The 18,226-nt window shown below is 49.3% G+C and overlaps 1 protein-coding gene across 1 annotated transcript in view; it reads left to right on the top strand.

Annotated features, from left to right (window-relative positions):
• Nucleotides 1–18,226, top strand: part of DNAJC11 (DnaJ heat shock protein family (Hsp40) member C11) — a 63,375-nt gene that overhangs the window by 30,966 nt on the left and 14,183 nt on the right. The window contains exons 5-6 of the mRNA XM_055001541.1: nt 17,186–17,314; nt 18,001–18,123. Coding sequence (XP_054857516.1) covers nt 17,186–17,314; nt 18,001–18,123 — 252 coding nt within the window. The remainder of the gene's footprint in view (nt 1–17,185; nt 17,315–18,000; nt 18,124–18,226) is intronic.

Here is an 18,226-nt window from a genome sequence, read left to right as displayed (position 1 = left end):
CTCTTACGTATAATGGCAGCATAGCCCTCCGTACAGGATAGTAGGGGGCTCCTCACTCTCAGTTCTGATGCTTGGAACGAGAGTGTTGTGTTGCTGTCTCCCAGTCTCTGTGTTTGTGGGTAGCTGAACAATCTCCGTTGCTGTAAATTAAACATTAAGACAACACTTGAAGAGTGGAAGTGGAAATGGGCTTGTATTCAGGTAGTCTTGGGGCTGCCTGTTTGCTGGGCGTTGCAGCTTGGTCATCTGTCAGAATGTAGTTGTTGGGGCTGATCTGCGCAAGTCAACCTTTAACTGAAACAAATATTGTAACCTTCCAGCCCTTCCTCAATGCCTGAGCAAAAACTTCTTTCTCTTCCATTGACACACACATAATTGATAGGCATTGAGAAAGCCCATTTTGAGAATACAAAGGCTTTATCTGTTGCCATCCTTTCTCTGTGTCTCTCTGTCTCTCTCTCACCTGTTTGTTTCCTGCTTGGTCTCTGGAGATGCAAACTATTTTACAGTTTATAATTTTCTTTCTTTCTTTCTTTCTTTCTTTCTTTCTTTCTTTCTTTCTTTCTTTCTTTCTTTCTTTCTTTCTTTCTTTCTTTCTTTCTTTCTTTCTTTCTTTCTTTCTTTCTTTCTTTCTTTCTTTCTTTCTTTCTTTCTTTCTTTCTTTCTTTCTTTCTTTCTTGGCAGCCTTTTCCTCTTCAGCAGTGTTATAGCTGGAAAATTAAATTAAAACTGTTAAGGGAGCAATCCACCAAGCCCTGCTGAGACATGAGAGGCCATTGAAATGAATGGCAAATTGAGCAGCTGTAAAATTTGGTGGGTGGCTCCCCTCATGTTGGGGGTGGTTTGCTATTCACGTCCTGCATCCGAGTTCCTGCTGAGGTTTGGGAGCTGGCCACCGACTTGTCATCTTTGGGACAGCAGGGTGATCTCAATTCCAGCTGCAGTTCTGTTTGGACTGATAAGCAAGAATTCTACTTGTGGAGGCTGAAATTTACAGCATCCCTTCAGGGTTATGTAAATTTGGTATTTATTTATTTTTTATTTTATCGTATTTATATTTCGCCCTCCCTGCAAGCAGGCTCAGGGTGGATAACAGCATTAAAACATTTAATATAAACATTTAAAAGCATTGTACAAAAATAAAAATAGCAGCACTCTTTTTCTTGATGGCGGCAATACCGTTAATTACAAATAGTGCAACAGTGCAGTTGAACATAGCAGCAGCTTAAGAACAGTGGTGGGCAGCTCTCATAGGGAGGGGAGTAGATGTTGTATCCTCCAGCCAGCGGAGGTCCAGCCTCAGCCATAAGCCTGGCGGAACAACTCTGTCTTACAGGCCCGGCGGAAAGATAGTAGATCCTGCCGGGCCCTGGTCTCAGTTGACAGAGCGTTCCACCAGGTAGGAGCCAGGACTGAGAAAGCTCTGGCTCTAGTCAAGGCCAGGCGGGCCTCCTTGGAGCCAGGGACTGGTAATAATTTCTTTTCTCCTGATCAGAGGGTCCTCTGGGGAATATATGGGGAGAGACGGTCCCTCAGGTACGCTGGCCCTAGTCCGCACAGGGCCTTATAGGTCAATACCAAGACCTTGAACCTTATCCGATACTTCACTGGCAACCAATGCAGCTTGCGCAATATTAGTGTAATATGCGCCCTATTGTGGATATGGTCTACTGGTGGCCTTCCAAACATACACAAACACCTCCCCCCCCCCGCCATTACACTATCACAATTTAGTGCATGTGTTGCCCACACCTTATAGGGAAGGGGGAAATGCTTTCATTGTTCAAGGGAGAGTTTCCCACACTTTTAAAAGTTTAAATCTCTGCATGTCAGAATTTACATGCAGCCTGTTAACTATGTGTTTGTGTATAACATGGTGCCTGACTGCATCTACTTCAAATCCATGTAGCCCATGCTATTAGAGGACTCCAACTTTTTTTATGGTGCCCAAGTCTTTGGCTACTTCCTTGCTGTAGGTGCGGTGTGTGTAGGGGAAAGCAAAATGGGGCAGGCAGGTGGTGGTAGGGAAGCCTGGCTCGCTAGTCCTGGCCAAACCCATCTTATTCACTTGAAATGTCTGTGAGTTGCACCGTCAACCTGGCTTGTATGTTGAGATCAAGATCTTAACCTTGGGAATAGATATTATGAGCCCGTTGTTAAAATATTTTTCTGCTGCTTCTTGATGAAACACAAATAAAATCAAAAATAACAAGTAACAGAAAACAGTGAACACAAGTCTAAAGGAGCAATGAAGCAATAGAAAAAAAGTTGTAGCCCCCCTTTCACAGTGAGATTTGAGGCGAATTATAATATTAGGAAACAATGTAACAAAAAAAGTATGCCGTGAAAACTATTACAAAAGGAATCCAGAAATGCAAAAAAACCTGGGAGCAGAAGCTTCCCGGAACAGGATCGGCTTTTCTTACCGTCTGCAGGCCATTTTCAGAGCGGCTAAGCAGGTTTCTCTGGGGAGAAAATGGCTGGATGGTAAGTAACTGCAAGCCCTCTAATTTAGCAGTGACTTATTCCACCAACAGCCACTGACACCAATTAATGTTGAGACGCTCTTCCCCCAGTCATCTTATGCTGTACACTATGTTGATCTCTTTCATGGAGCTAAGAAAAAGAAGCAGCATTGCAGGCCTACATTTTTTGGTATTAAATTGGCTGTGGGGTTCAGTGGACGAAGATAAGATTCTGTCCCTGTGTACCCAGTGTTGACAAATAGGAGTTCAGTGTAATACTGGAAATGCTATCCAGGATTGCATTGGGACTGGGACCATTGTGGTCTGTTTTCCTTCCCAGTGCAGAGCTCAAGCAACTCGCTGCTGCTCTGGTTCTTGGCTCCCCACCCTGCCTACTTCCGTTCATCCCTTCAACATGTATGCAAGCAGCAGCTTACACATGTGAAGCATCAGTACACGTTAAAAGCTAAAAATTCTGCAGCATTCAAAAAAAAATCTCCCAAGTCTGGCAGCATCTTTCTTGTGCATTGGACCCGGGGGGGGGGGGGTGTGCTTTGGGCCAAGAGCTTATCTCTCTGCTCTCTTCCCCTTTGGGGCTTGACGTTTTCAGCACCTCGGCTGCATTTTAGCCGTAACGGCTGAATGTGAAGGAGGAAAAACGCATTGTGAGCTGGTGCCTCTGCATCCGGTGATAAAAATCAGCCATCTGGGTGTTTACAGCGATTGCTTATTGGCATTCTATGGAAATGTCTCTCCAGGCAGCGTTCCTGTGGAATTAGGTAGCGCAGCTGTGATCGTTTCATACAAGAACGCAAGTTATTTTAAAATTTCCAACGGTTTATTAGTTCTATAAAATGGCTCCAAATAAGTAAGCATTTCTAACCAGAAATGGGGAGCAATAACCAGATGCGTGCAGCTTGGCAGGCTTGCAAGTTGTTTGAGCCTGCAAAAAATTTTATTTAGGGCTCTCTACCCGCCCTGCCCCCCTCCATTTTGATATGCTGCACTGGGAGGCTGGAGGAAGTCAATGACCTGCTGTGAGAAGAGTGGTAAATTCCAGATTAGGAAGAAGGTGCATCTGCTTTGCATACTGTAGCACAGTGTGCATCTGAGTGCTGCCTCATGAGTGGTTTCTCCCTTTAACCAGTTCCAGAAACTGGTTCCCTCATTAGGAAAGGGAGCAGACACATCTATGGGACTCGGGCTTTCCACAGCAGTTTACTTGAACCATATGTGGGGCAGAATGTGGCTGCCTCCACAGTGAGGCAGGCAGATTTCGGGTGGTGTTGAAGGCAGTGCTAAAGCTACTTGTGGTGGCATGGCGCCTCGAGCTGGAAACCTTACTTGGCCTTCTCTCCTCCCATCAAGTAAGCAACTTCAGGCACTGCCCTCATGTTTTCTTTCCTTATTCATTTGTTCTTGGATCCTGCAAGGTGACTCATGGGGGGGGGCATTTATGACACCTCCCCATCTTTTTTTTTTTAATTTTGTGAAAAGCAGCCATCACTGAATATCTTGTGAAGTTCTGGAAGCCTGTGGTAGGGCTGCAAAATTGACTCCGTCCACTAAAACCAGCAGTTTCTGTGCAGCTTTGTGGGGTGCCAACAGCAGACCTGCGGATGCCATAATGTCTAGCTTGGCCCTGAGGTTCTCCTCTTCAGTTCTGTACAAACAAAAGGGGACTTGTGATGGTCCAAGCAGAATTATCCGAGAAGATTCTAAAATAAGGTTACAGAGTGCAAGCACAAAGGTTGGCCCAGTAATACGGAAAACACCTCTTTGAGTGTCTCTTCGAAGGAACAGAAAATTGCTCAATGACCTTGTTCGGTATCAGCATTAAAAAAATACATCTTGACTGACCTCTCTCATATCACTTTTGCCACCGCTAGTGGATTTGGTTTAGCAGAAAGATGAGCTTCTCCTGAACTGAGATTCCCAAAGGGGCCGTGCTGGCATTGTTTTGTTGGCTGTGCTCTGTCGGTCTCTGCTCTTGAAATTAATCACGCATGTATGTTTGCAAGCATGTAGTAGTCTTTAATTCTTGCATCTGTGGGTCTGGTTCTGCCGGTGCTGGGGGCTGGTTCAGGTATGTGCCCCCACAACACTTGATTTTTCCCATCAATGGCTCTTAGCCCAAGTGTGAACTGATTCTGCTGCAAAACCACTGGGTTTTTGATACGGTGGGTGGTGATGCGAAAGTCCAGTGTCCCTTAATCTGTGAGGTGCATTCACACAAGCAGACCATCCTTGTAATCTATCAAGTGTCGACCATCAAATGTGAACCAGGCTTTGGCTGGTGAGAATTCTGATACCAGTCAGGGTTGTGGGTTGCTGATGGGTATTGATTTATTGTGTATTGATTTATTGTGTGCGCATGGTGATGGGAGGGAGTGGCATAACCTTCCCTAGAGTCCTAGGGTAGGGCAAGTTAGAAGCCACTGAAGTGATGGTTGCCAACACAACCATAGCTCAATCTGCTAGGGCTCTCAATGGGATTGGGGTGGGAGGGCAAGAGAACCCTTGGCGGCCAGGTGTGGCCAACAGGCAGTCTAGTCTGTTGGCCATCCCTGCCTTCGGTCTACATTTTGCACCAAGGGTTTGATTTATTCTGTTGTCACTTCATCAGTCAACAATCATTACTTTGCTTTTAATCTGTACCAGGCAGATAAACCTGGCATGGAGTCATTCTCTGTTCGAAATGCTGCTGCTGCGTAAGCCAGGCCATTTGATTTTTTTAAAAACACTCCATTTAGAATGATCTTGCTTTTTGGTCTGTGTAGGACAATACCTTTAAATTTAGGCTGGTGCTTTGCTGCTTTGATTTCTCTTCTGCCCAGCCTATCTTTATTATGTGTCTGCGACCTTGGAACAAGGACTGTCCCTCAATTACTGCATTCCAACCCTCGGCAGTCTGATTGTTGCTCAACCTGTGTCCGTGACTAGCCTGATACAGACTGTCTCTTTATCCCTAGAAACGGAAGCTTGCCTAGTCGATCCAGGCACTTGGGGCTTCCAGCAGCATCTAGCGTTCTGCAGAAAAAGGGGCACCATGGTGGGAATCATTTCTTCAGATCTCAAAAGCAAGTTCTTTGTGCAACAGTTAATTAAGAGGAGGGTTTTAAAAAAAACAGAATAGGAATGTCATATTAAAATGGGGGGGGGGCTGTGAAAAGCAGCTTTCTTTGAGATTTCTACTGCCGAAAGAAAGATCACCGCAGACACACAGTTTTTGGATTATGATCTCAACGTTTTAAAAATAGGCTGTCTCAGGACCAGCTTGGTGGTTTTTCTGTTTGGCCAGTCTCTTGCCAAACTACCTAACAAGGTTGTTGGACAAGCCAAGTGGTGATTCCCTGCCCCCGCCCCAGACTGTTCATGTGCTTTCAAACCAGCTGAAGAACTACACAGTAGTGTAGTAGAGTTCAGCTTAAACAATGTCCTTCAACCTGGGGCACAGGAAGAGAATCTATTCCTCCTTCATCCCATCAGCATGCCTCCACACACCAGAACGTACGATGCCCGTCCGTTGCTAGGCTCTTTCCTTCCTTCTTTGGCACTGGCATGGTAAATCGCAACTCTTGGTGTACAAAGGCTGTGAATGTTAATTTTTTTTTTCTTTCAGCCTCTAGCATAGCTAAGAAATCACCAATAACCCAGTGGAATTTAGAGTTCATCTTCGTTCTTCTGTGCCTCCACACATGGGACTGCGCAGGCGCAGGCCAGCCGCCGGAGAATTTTCCATAGCTTCTATAGCTCCGAAGGGGCCGTTCGTCGCGCGCCTCAGCGACCGTTTTCCCGCCCAAACGGTCACGTGCTCCTCCAGCGACCAACGGCCCCTTCCCTCAGTTCTCTTCTTGCCGCCGCTGGGAGAGAACGTTAGCTTCGTTGCTCTGCGCTTATTACTTGTGATTGATCTTCTGGTTTATTTGGACATCGGTTTGGACTTCGGACTTCGCTTTTGGATACTGATTTGGACGGTAATTAACGGACGGTTTCTGACTCGGACTGGTTGACCTCTCTTATTTGCGCGCCCCTGAAGATGGCCTCAAAGGCGCTCTTCAAGCGTTGCCTGAAGTGCCATACTAAAATGGCACAGACCGATGGCCACGACCAGTGCCTTTTTTGTCTGGGGGAGACCCACAATGTGACCGCCTGTAAGATCTGTCAGGGGTTCACGCATAAGGCCCGTCAGGATCGGCAGGCCCGGCTGAATTCCTCCCTCTGGAAAGCGGTCATGTCAACAGCAACACCGCTGCCCTCCCCCAAGGCTGGCCCAAGCCCCTCTGTCGGAGGGCGCTCGAGGGCGGGTTCTGTGTCCTCCGCTCGGTCTGCACGCCCCGCAAGTGCCGCAGCGTCGAAGACAACCTCTCCAGCGCAGGGTTCGGCGAGGCCGCCCCGAAGCGCTTCTTCCACCGCGTCGGATCCGAGAGCTGCCGCCTCGGGACCGAAGATCGTGGTTCCGAGCCCTCGGTCGGAACCGACGACTGGGTCGATTCCGGTGGCTAAGCCGCGCTCGTCATCATCCAGGGCTGCGTCGGTACCGAGATCTTCTTCAGAGCCACCTGCAAAGAAGAAGAAGACCAAACACCGTCATCGCTCTCCACGCTCGGTTCCGACGGAGGAGGTCATCCTGATTCCACGCACTCCGTCTCCTCACCTGGGCTCTCCGGTTCCGGAGGATGTGCCGGACCCGGGCGCGTTCGAGGTTGTACCATCGGCACCTTCCCCAGTAGCTGATCCAGGCCCGCCTCCGAGTCGGCGGGATCGGTCGTCTTCTGGTCACCGCTCACCAGCAGCTGCTTCCAGTCGTGAGCGACGTCGGTCCGAGGAGGGGAGTGTCGGTTCCGGGCGATCGTTGGCCTCCCGTCATCGTCAAGCTTCGGATCTGCCTCCCGCTTTCCATTGCCAATGGGAAGGGGCTCCTGGTTTCGCATACTCGGAACCGAGGCCCTCGACCTCTAGGCAGGCATGGTTCCCTCCGCCGGCCCGGGGAGAGGAATCGCACAGTTCCGAAGGGGAGGACGTCGGCAGCGTCGGAGAGTACGGTTCCGAGTCCTGTTCCGAACCTTCGCCAGACGACAACGTGGCGCCGAGCAGTAGTTCTCCATATGAAGATTTGAGAATCTACGCAGATCAGATGGCTCGGATGGCTCAAGCTTTGGAAATGGATATCTCCTCAGCTGTTCCCCAAACCAAGGACAAGCTGCTCAGGAGGGTCTATGCTGACAATCCTGCAACCGTTGGCTTCCCTATGCTTGAAGGGATAGAGGAAATTGTCGAGAAGGTGTGGAAGGTGCCCTGTGACCAACCTGCCACCTCGAGGAGGATTGAGCAGCTTTATAAGATTAAACAGGGCACCTGGCCATCATTGTTGAAGCACCCTCCGCCTTCATCGCTCGTCACGGAGGAGTTCCAGTCTCGCCGCTCTGGAGCACCCTCAGCACCACCTGACAAGGAGGGGAGGAAGCTAGATGCCCTAGGTAGACGGCAGTATTCCATCGCGTCCCTAGGGTTGAGGATTGCCAACTACCAGACGATTATGGCTGGGTACCAACTCTACCTTTGGGAAAAGTTGGCATCCTATGTTGGCATCCTCCCCCCTGAACAGAAGGCAGTGGTGTCGCTCCTGCAGACAGAAGCTGTCCGCCTGTCGAAACAACAGCTAAATGCAGGGAGCCATGCGGCCGACACGGCAGCTCGTGGGATGACTTCCGCCATCGTCCTCCGACGCCACTCATGGCTGCGGTCTACGGCCCTTTCCCAGGAAGTGAGGTCCCGGGTGGAAGGCTTACCTTTCGAAGGGGAATCACTGTTCTCCGCGTCCACCGATGAGGCCTTAAAGAAAAAGAAAGAGGACAGGCAGACGGCACGGTCCTTGGGCCTAGCTCCCACGGACAAACCCGCCTACAAGCCACGGTACGCTCCCAGGTACGGCCCTTACCACTACCAGGGCAGGTACCAGCAGCAGCGGCCGAGTTACCAACCGTTCCCGGCTTATCAACAGCGGCACTACCCTCCTCAGCAACAGCCCAAGAGGCGTAGGCCGTTCAAACCTCGTTCCTCGCAGCCTCCGTCCCAACAGAAGGAGCAGCAGGGCCCGGGGAGGCAGTACTGACGGGTCAACCCAGCCGTACCACCGAACTTCTCGGACAGACTGAGGCCATTCCTCTCGGAGTGGGAGTCAATAACATCTGACTCATGGGTCTTAACTATTGTTGAGAAGGGGTACGGGCTGGAATTCATTGAACTGCCGAGATGCTGTTCACCGCTGACCGCTGTCAATAACACTATGGCCGAGCTGGACACTGAAATAACATCGCTCTTGGCCAAGGGAGCTATAGAGGAGGTGCCCTATGAAGGCTCTGTGAAGGGGTTCTTCTCCAGGTTCTTCCTAGTCCCCAAAAAGGACGGGGGGTTGCGTCCCATTCTGGACTTGCGAGGCCTTAATGCCTATTTGAGGGTGACTAAATTTAAAATGGTAACGTTGGCAACTGTGCTTGCCCTGCTCAGGAAGGGGGACTGGTTTGCGGTCCTGGATTTGAAGGACGCATATTTTCATGTGGGGATACGTGAGGAACATAGGAAATACCTGAGTTTTGTCTACCGGCAAAGGGTTTTTCGATACAAGGTGCTCCCCTTTGGCCTGTCCACTGCCCCACGGGTGTTCACTAAGTGTGTTGCTCCTGTGGTCTCCTTCCTTCGGGAGCAGGGTTGCTCAATTTTTCCGTACCTTGATGACTGGCTCATCGTGGCTGAGTCTGAGCCCAGATTAGCCCAGGACCTTGATCTGGTGCTTACCACATGCGACCGTTTGGGCCTCGTGGTTAATCTAGAAAAATCTAAATTGGTTCCCAGTCGTACGGTCTCCTACATTGGTGCACTCCTGGACTCTGTGAAGGGTAAGGCTCTGCTCCCCCAGGAGAGGGCTAGGTCCCTAAAGGGTCTTGTGTCCATGTTTAAGAGGAACCGTTTTCAACCGGTACGCACTATCCAGTGCTTGCTGGGCCATATGGCTGCTGCTACTTCTGTAATCCCCCTCGCCAGGCTGCATTTGCGGCCTCTCCAGAACTGGTTTGTACGAAGGTATGATGCTTTTCAGCACCCTCCGTCCCTCAAGCTCTCCGTTCCTAGGAGCATACTGTCCTCGTTGGATTGGTGGCTGTCTGAGGGCAATTTATTTGGAGGTTTCCCTTTCGGTTATCAACATCCTGACATCACGGTGACCACTGATGCCTCTCTGCTGGGATGGGGGGCTTACTGTGGGGATGTCTGTGTCCAGGACGTCTGGACTGAAGGTGAAAAGGCGCTCCATATCAATGTTTTGGAACTAAGAGCCATTCGTTTTGCGCTTGTGTCCCTTACAGCTCTGCTGCGAAATCGTCACGTGTTGGTACAGACAGACAACACCACTGCCATGTACTACGTGAACCGGCAAGGGGGCACAGCGTCCATGACTCTCTGCCGGGAAGCCACGCTCACCTGGCAGTGGGCGGTCAAGAATGGCGTCACTCTGCGAGCCATACATGTGGCTGGGTCAGACAACGCTCGGGCGGACGCCCTGAGCAGGGTTCTGTTGTTAGACCACGAATGGGAGCTCAACGACGGGTGCAGTGGGCTGATCTTCCAGATGTGGGGACACCCGGTTATAGATGTGTTCGCTACGGCGGCGAACGCCAAAGCCCAGACGTTCTGTTCCCGAGCAGGGAGCGATCCGCTCTCTATTGGGGATGCCTTCCTGTTTACGTGGAACCAGGGATTGCATTACATGTTTCCGCCCTTCCCCTTGATAGCCAAGGTCCTGTGCAAAATAGAGGAGGACAGGACAGACTGCATCTTAGTGGCTCCTTTTTGGCCAAGGCAAGTCTGGTTCCCAAGGCTCCTGCAGCTATCTCAGCGGACCTATGTGAGGCTGCCCCCTTGGCAGGATCTTTTGAGGAATGGGGACATTCTTCACCACGACCCCGGGAAGCTGCATCTGGCAGCTTGGCGGATCGTCCCTCCTCATTGAGTTTTTCTACGCAGGTGGAACGGGTCCTCTTGAATGCCCACAAGCCATCTACCCGGCGCTCTTACGAGGCCAAGTGGCGGAGGTTTGAGACCTGGGCACGTGAGAAAGGGGTGGTACCTACGGATAGCTCCCTAGGGCTGATTTTTGACTATTTGTGCCTCCTGAGGGACCAGGGATTAAGGGTTACCTCCCTCAAGGTTCACCTGGCAGCTATCTCTGCTACCCACTCTCGTGTTGATGGTAGCACGGTTTTTTCCCATCCAAAGTCCCGCCAGTTCCTTAAGGGAATGTTCAACCTCTACCCACCAGTGTCGCCTCCTGTACCACAATGGTCACTGTCTTTGGTGCTGGCACGGCTAATGTTGCCTCCCTTCGAGCCTTTGGCGACCTGCCCCTTGGACCTGCTGTCGTACAAGGTGGCATTCCTAGTGGCTATAACCTCTGCCAGGAGGGTCAGTGAGCTCTCTGCGCTACGGTCTGACCCCCCCTTCCTTTTATTCCATCCCAATAGGGTGGTATTGCGTCCCTGCCTGGGCTTCCTACCTAAGGTAGTGTCCACTTTTCATCTGTCGCAGGAGATATCGCTTCCTGCATTCTTTCCTCACCCCTCTTCCAAGGGGGAAAAGGCGCTGCACACTCTGGATTTGAAGAGGGCGCTAGCTTTCTATCTGGACAGGACAAAGGGCTTCAGAAAGTGTCCTCACCTGTTCGTGTGTTTTGGGGCCAAGGACAAGGGCAATAGGGCTTCCTCGCAGACTCTGTCCAGGTGGATTGTGACGGCCATTAGTAAGGCCTATTCCCTGGCTGGGGCGAGTTGCCCGCTGCAGGTTAGGGCCCATTCCACGCGGTCCCAGGCTGCCTCTTCGGCTCTCCTCCGGGGGGTTCCGTTGGCCAGCATCTGTAGGGCAGCCACCTGGTCCACGGCTGACACCTTTGTCAGGCATTATGCTGTAGATGTGGATACAGGGCGAGATGTGGCTGTGGCCAGGGCTGTATTGCATTCCCTTTTTTCCTAAGGGTTCCTGGGATGCTACGCTATCATGCTACAATTTTGTAGTTGTATGTTTTATATGTATATATGCTTATATATATTTATTGAATATATCCTTATACAAGTGTGTATATATGGGAGTATATTGTATATATGTGTTATTTTTGTATGTATATTTGTGTATAGTTATATGTTGTTTACACTTGTTGATGGTTCTTGTGTGATACAATAAAATTGTGTTGGACTTCACCCCACCTTCCTTATTGTGTGAAGCTTGGTACACTCCCATGTGTGGAGGCACAGAAGAACGAAGATGAAAACAGGGTTGACATACCTGTAACTTATGTTCATCGAGTTCTTCTGTGCTGACACACAACCCTCCCTCCTACCCCGCTGTGAATTCCAATGCACAATGCTGTGTGGGCTATAACAAATATTGATGTCTATGCAGGTTGTGGTTATGTGTATTGGTTCAGCGGCGGCAAGGAGAACTGAGGGAAGGGGCCGTTGGTCGCTGGAGGAGCACGTGACCGTTTGGGCGGGAAAACGGTCGCTGAGGCGCGCGACGAACGGCCCCTTCGGAGCTATAGAAGCTATGGAAAATTCTCCGGCGGCTGGCCTGCGCCTGCGCAGTCCCATGTGTGTCAGCACAGAAGAACTCGATGAACATAAGTTACAGGTATGTCAACCCTGTTTTGCCCCACACTTCTGTTGGATATGTTGGATTAGACGGCAAACGAGCAACAGACCGTGGCTGCGTTGAGACAGGATGCAGCATGCTTTGTTATGAGAGCGAGACTTGGAAGCCCTCATGCTTACCTGCTTTCCCCCCCCCTGGGAATTGGAGGCTTCCTGGTCCACGGAAAAAGACCTAATGGTTTGTAGCAAACCAGGAAGTTGTCGGTCGAGGAGCTCCTACAGCTCATTCTCATCAAACCCATGAAAGGGGCTTCCAGGTGATCCTTCCTGCTCTTACCTTGCTCCAAGATGGTACCTTCCCCTTCCTACTGAGTTGCTGCTCTGTGCAGGAGTAACAGCAAGTTGATACACAACATCTCATTCCCCCGGTCTCTCCCCACCACCCCCATTTGCTGCTTTGATGTGCTCTGCTCCGAACAGAAGGGTGAGGGTTAGTGGATGGCAGTTGCAGCTCCCCCCCAACCCCATCAGGTGACAGAAGGGGTGTTCTTCTTCTTTAGGATTATTTTTAACCACCTGCCATCTGTTGTTTTTTCCTGTCCTTGTGGCTTAAGCCAGATTCCCTTACCAGGGCTGATGTAGGCTCCTATGGGTGACTTCACCTGCTAACTCAGTGCCTTAGCATTTGTTGTGCATGCCTGGCCCATATCTGGCAGAATGCATCCTTGTGGAGGAAGTCAAAGAAATAAAGGCGGGGTGTGTGTGTGTCATACTGATTTTCCTACTCATCCCAGAGGAGCTGATCAAGCAAATACTCTTTGGATTTGCATGTGGAGGCATGCATCTTGATTGGCACTGAAGAGTTTGTGACCTCAGTTCCAGTTGTGTCAACAATGGTATGGTGTATGATGCCTCTGTGTGCTTGTACTGAACAAAAAGCTGCATGTTGGAAAGTAACAGGAAGCCTATCTTGGTCGTGGACAATCTGTGTGAGGTACTGCTCAACAATAACGATACATCTATGTGTTGAGTCCAGACGAGTTTGGATAACCTTTTGTAGTACTGACCTGTGGTCATGGGGGAAAATATGGTCTCAAATTAAACACAAAGCACACTGACTTGACAAAAGGTACTGTTTTTCTGCAACTTGGCCCAGAAACTGGAGAAACATCACAAAAGAAAGGCACTGCAGGGTACAGTCTTCAAAACCTCTGTAGCTACTGGCTATTAGAACTCTGTTTGGAGGTAGCCTTCCTAGTTATCGGCTTTGCTGCTGCGGTGGTATGGAATATTTATGAACATTCCAGCTGCTCAGATGTTAAAAAGACTGCGTCAGCACAGGATGCCAAGAGCAGGCTTTGTAAATAGCCTTTTGACTGGAAGCCTGGGGTGAATAAGAATTGATTTCAGGTGAGCAAGCAGGGAAATCTTTGTCAACTGGAAGGGAATTGGGTTCTTTTTCTGTTTGAGGCTATTAATGTGTCACAGACGACTGACATAGGAATGTCTGGGCAAGCAAGCTAAAAAAACTTTGTTGGTAGTAACTTTTTTAGAATTCCTTGACCTAATAACAGATGGGGCTGTGTGCTATTGGTGGGAAGGAATTCAAGAGGGAAGGAAGGTAGGCATTACTTTTGCTAGTATTGAACTGTACAGCTGTTTGCGTGTGAGGTTTTGGCACGAATTGGCACATGAGCCGTAGTTTGTGTCAGACTCTTGCATCTGAGTACTGCACATCTGAATATATTTATGAAGGGTGTGTCAGAGGAAGATTGTGAAGGAGGAACAGACAAATATTTCAAAAAATTGTCATATTGTGTTTAATAAGTGGGTCTAAGGCTAGACACCACACAAAAGTAACACAAGCCACCCTTGAACACTGTTTTGCAACCTTAATGAGATGAGGCTTGCAAGAGTGTAACAGAAAATTGGCATGGCCTAGTAGCTAGAGTGTTGGACTAGGATCTTGGAGAACCAGGTTCAGGTCCCAGCTGAGCCACAGAAAGTTGCTAGGTGTCCTTGAGCCTGTCACACCCTATCAATCTAACCTTCCTTACAGGAGGATGGTTGTGAGGACAGAGTGGAAGAAGGATGAGTTATACAAGCTGCTTTGGGGATGGATGGAATATGAATTTTAAAAATTAAAAGTAATAAGGGAGAGAAACTGAGGTGGTTACCTCACATGAGGGAGCAGTCATCTGGGTAAAGTACAGGGGTCAGGCCAGGCCAGGCCAGGCTACATTCAGGCTACATCTTCCTCTCAAAATTCAGGCTACATCTTCCTCTCAAAAGCAGATCACGTTCAGTGAAGGAAGCCTGGGCCACCGTCACCACCTTGTCGGAGAGAAGCTGGGCTTCCTGCACAAATGGCGATCTTTGCAAAATAAGTGCTGTCAGAGGCTCCATTTGACTGTGGGAATGAAGAGGAGGAGACCCCTGCAGAGGAGAAGACAGGAGAGGATTGGGGGGAAGGGGAGTCCCTAAACAAGCTCAGAGTCTCTCTACATGAGACATCTTATACAAGGACACTCAATTGTAAGGAGAGGCAATGTTAGCCAGGAAGTGTAGTTTAAAAAAACAGAGCCAGAGGCTCTGTCAATTTCACTTCTCTACACAGAGCTGGCAGAGATCTCTCCTCAAAGGGTTTGTTAATTTCATTTTTGCCTCCTGGAAGTGGAGGAGAAATTGACAGAGCCTTCCTCTCTGTCTTTTTAAACTATGCTTCCTGGCTAACATTGCATCTCAAGTGGAGGGAGATGTCCCTCATGATAGATATCTCATATAGAGAGATTGTCAGGCCCCATCCAAGTATGGGCCTCTCTGTTTTCACAGAGAAGCCTTAAATGTCTGTAGCTTGCCTAAAACTCATGAAAAACGGAAAGAGCTTTGCTTGTAAACTTTAAAAAAATGACTTCCCTGCCAGAGCAAGGTCTTGGCCTCTGTCCTTACGAGGGCCAGCAGTCAATGGGGGAGGGGGAGGCACAAAGAACTTGATCTGCCAAGTTTGTGAGCTCTCCCTTTCTTTCCCCCACCCCACCCCTTCTCTAACAGCAGAATGTAAAGATTTTATAAGGCGTTGCATTTTCAGGAAGCAGTTTTCGTTTCTAAAGTGCATAGCTACCTTGACTTGAGAAGAGGGCATTCTCCAGGATCCTGGGCCAAAGCGAAACAGGATTGAGTCTCTGCCAGGAGCTTGAATAGCGGGCAGGTCTGTGGGAGCAGGAGACACGCCTCGTTTGGCAAGCGCCGCAGTTCAATTTATGACATCTCGCTTCACACATTCCCTTGGCAGCAGCTGCAGCTTTCTGCCTTCATTCCCAATCAAAATCCAAGACCGTTTCTGCTTGCTCATTATCGGAGTTGGGGGGGGGGCTCTCTTCTCACCCCCCTCCAAATACTATTAAAGTGTATTCAACAGAAGATGAAAGTGAATTACTGCCCCCAGCGGAAGCGCTCTGCTTAGCTTGGCTGTTCTGGGTAAAAGTAACCAGTTCTGCTAGTGTGATGACCAGGGCGGATCCAGGAAATCCATATTCCATGCAGAGGAAAGCAGAATCCCGGCACACAAGCCACCCTGACTCTCCAGTGTATCTGACGCTGTCCAAGGGGCATACAGTGCTGTATTAAGCCGCTCTGCTAATTCTACTCAGTGGGTCTGGCTCCTGGGTAAGTGTCCTTGTGGGTGCCCTAGCTTAGTCTTAGATAAATTTCTAGGAGGGGAGGGGTTGGATTGTCTGGTTTGGGAATACTGATAATTCCTCCAAAAAACAAACCCACCGAGGGGAGTATCCTTGATAAAAGTTCTGCAGAGCGTGTGAGTGTGCGTTGGGTAGTCTTTTACTTCTGGTGAAGGAGATAGGTGTAGCCTTATCCTGCTGCTGTAGCATAGTGGTTAAGTGGTTGGGTTGCAAATCAGCACTCTGCTGGTTCAAATCCCACTACTGCCATGAGCTCAGCAAGTGGCCTTGGGTAAGCCACTCCTCTCAGCCCCAGCTCCCCAGCTATTGTGGGGGTAATAATAACACGGACTTTGTTCAATGCTCTGAGTGGGCACTGTTCTGTCTAGAAGAATGGTATATAAGCACACTGTTATTAGTCTGTGCCAGGGGCCTCCTCTGCAATGTATAGTGATGCGGCCAGCTCATTCTCTTGCTTGTGTAGCAAATATCATACGCACATTATCCTATAGTGTTTGCAGAGGGGCTTACATTCTGGTCAAGTCTTTACCTCATGGAGCTTACCATCCAGATTTGTCTTGCAGGGGAGATGAGGGTTGAATTTGAGCAGATGCAGTTCCAAGCATCTGAAGCTGCGTTATACTGTCAAACTTTTGGTCTGTCTCACTTAGCAGCGTTTTTTCCTAGATGGCGCAGAAACATGAGGTCTTCCGCAGCTCTGCTTGGTCCAACGGGTTTTGCAGGCTTTTGAGACCAGAGGTGAAAGTGGAATAAAAAGCAATCCCTTGTTGAAACTGCCTTTGTCTCTCTGTTGTTGGTCCTCTGCTTGGAGCTCCAAGCCAGGACACACTCTTCAACCCTCATTTAACCACCCTTTGAACCATTTTGCTGCTTTACTCAATTGGGGGGCAGGGGGGGGCTTCAGAACATGGTTTTCCTCAGAGTACACTCCAAGCTTCAAACTACTTAGAGCCGCTTTGCAGGTGTTCTTTGGTTTCTCACCTTTTGATGGTTCATGACTGAACGTGTGTTACATTTGAGGAGATACGAGGCGTTGTTGACCGCACTGGGCTTTCTGACAGCTTGTTCCATGTGCCCAGATTTCTGCTTGATGTTCCTGTTGTCAAGTGACCTTGGAAGAGGTTATGAAATGGATAGTATGCTTTAATAGCATCTTACGCAGTTCCCATCAGTGCACGCAAACAAAAAAGAAAGACTGAACTCTTCCTGGAGGAGCTGGCAGTCTTAAGTGTCATCAAGAATGGACTTTGTGTGTGTGGGTGTGGGTGTGTGTGGCCAAAGAGGGCAGCGCTCTGTGTTGAGTGAGGGTTTTTGAGAACTGGAGCCTTCACAGTGGCTGAATATGGGGCCCTCTTATAACACTGGGCTGTTTTTGTTTTCCCAGGGGACAATTAGTGTTGGAATAGATGCCACTGACCTCTTTGATCGCTATGATGAAGATTATGAAGATGTGCCCGGGAGCAGTTTTCCCCAGATTGAAATTAACAAAATGCACATATCCCAGTCCATTGAGGTAAGGTATGGATGCCACAACGTGTGAGCAACGTGTGAGCAAGCAGTGGGGTGGGGAGCGGAATTTGGGCCATGCACCAAGAGGATCCCATGCAGGCTCGTCTGCTGGTGTTTGAGCTCTTGATTTCCATGCCATTTTTGAAGGAGGAGGAGAGCTGCTTTCTCTCCATTCTCAGTGAGTCCCCCCCTCCCCCGTGAAGTGGCCATTGAGAATCATATGAAACAGACTCACATCTGCCTGTTGGTCTTTCTAGTGCATCATGGGTTTGCTCAGACTAGCAGCAGCTAGCTACGGTCTTTGACAACAAAGAAGCAATGGCCCTTCTCCTCAGTCAGGCCTGCTCCTGTCCATATGATACCCATCTGCATAAGCCCCATTTTGTATTCCGTTTCTTGACCATACTGGAAAGTTGGCTTCCGTACTCATGGATTTCTTGACACGTTGCTTAGAAATATTCTAGTGCCTCTTCAAGGAGAGAGAAACTCTTTTTCTCCCCTCCTTCAGAATGCTCCTGGAATCAGGTTACAAACCCAGAACGACTCTGAGCTTTGTAGTGGACTGCACAAGCCAGGTTCGCTAAGAATGTGGAGTCAGTCTTGGAGAAATGTGCTAATGTAAGCATCTCTTGGCAAAACATCGTCACCCTTGAAGCTCATATGCACAGTAATGGTCTGTACGTGTTATAGGCTCCGCTTACTGCCATGGACACAGCGGTCCTGTCGGGAAACCTCTCCACGCAGAACGGGAATGGAGGTGGCTCTGTGAACTTGGCTCTTCGGCGGGTGATGTCTGCCAAAGGTTGGGGAGAGGTGAGAAATCCAGTTTCTGTAATTCATCCTGTTTCTGGGAAATAGTATACCCTCTCTGTGCTTTCCAAACAGTTACACTTGTCATGTTTTGCTTCTCCTTCCT

Source organism: Eublepharis macularius, chromosome 17 (genome assembly GCF_028583425.1).
Source record: "Eublepharis macularius isolate TG4126 chromosome 17, MPM_Emac_v1.0, whole genome shotgun sequence".
NCBI lineage: Eukaryota > Metazoa > Chordata > Lepidosauria > Squamata > Eublepharidae > Eublepharis > Eublepharis macularius.
The sequence above is the reverse complement of the archived record's forward strand: the minus strand, read 5'-3'. Positions and strand labels throughout refer to the sequence as shown.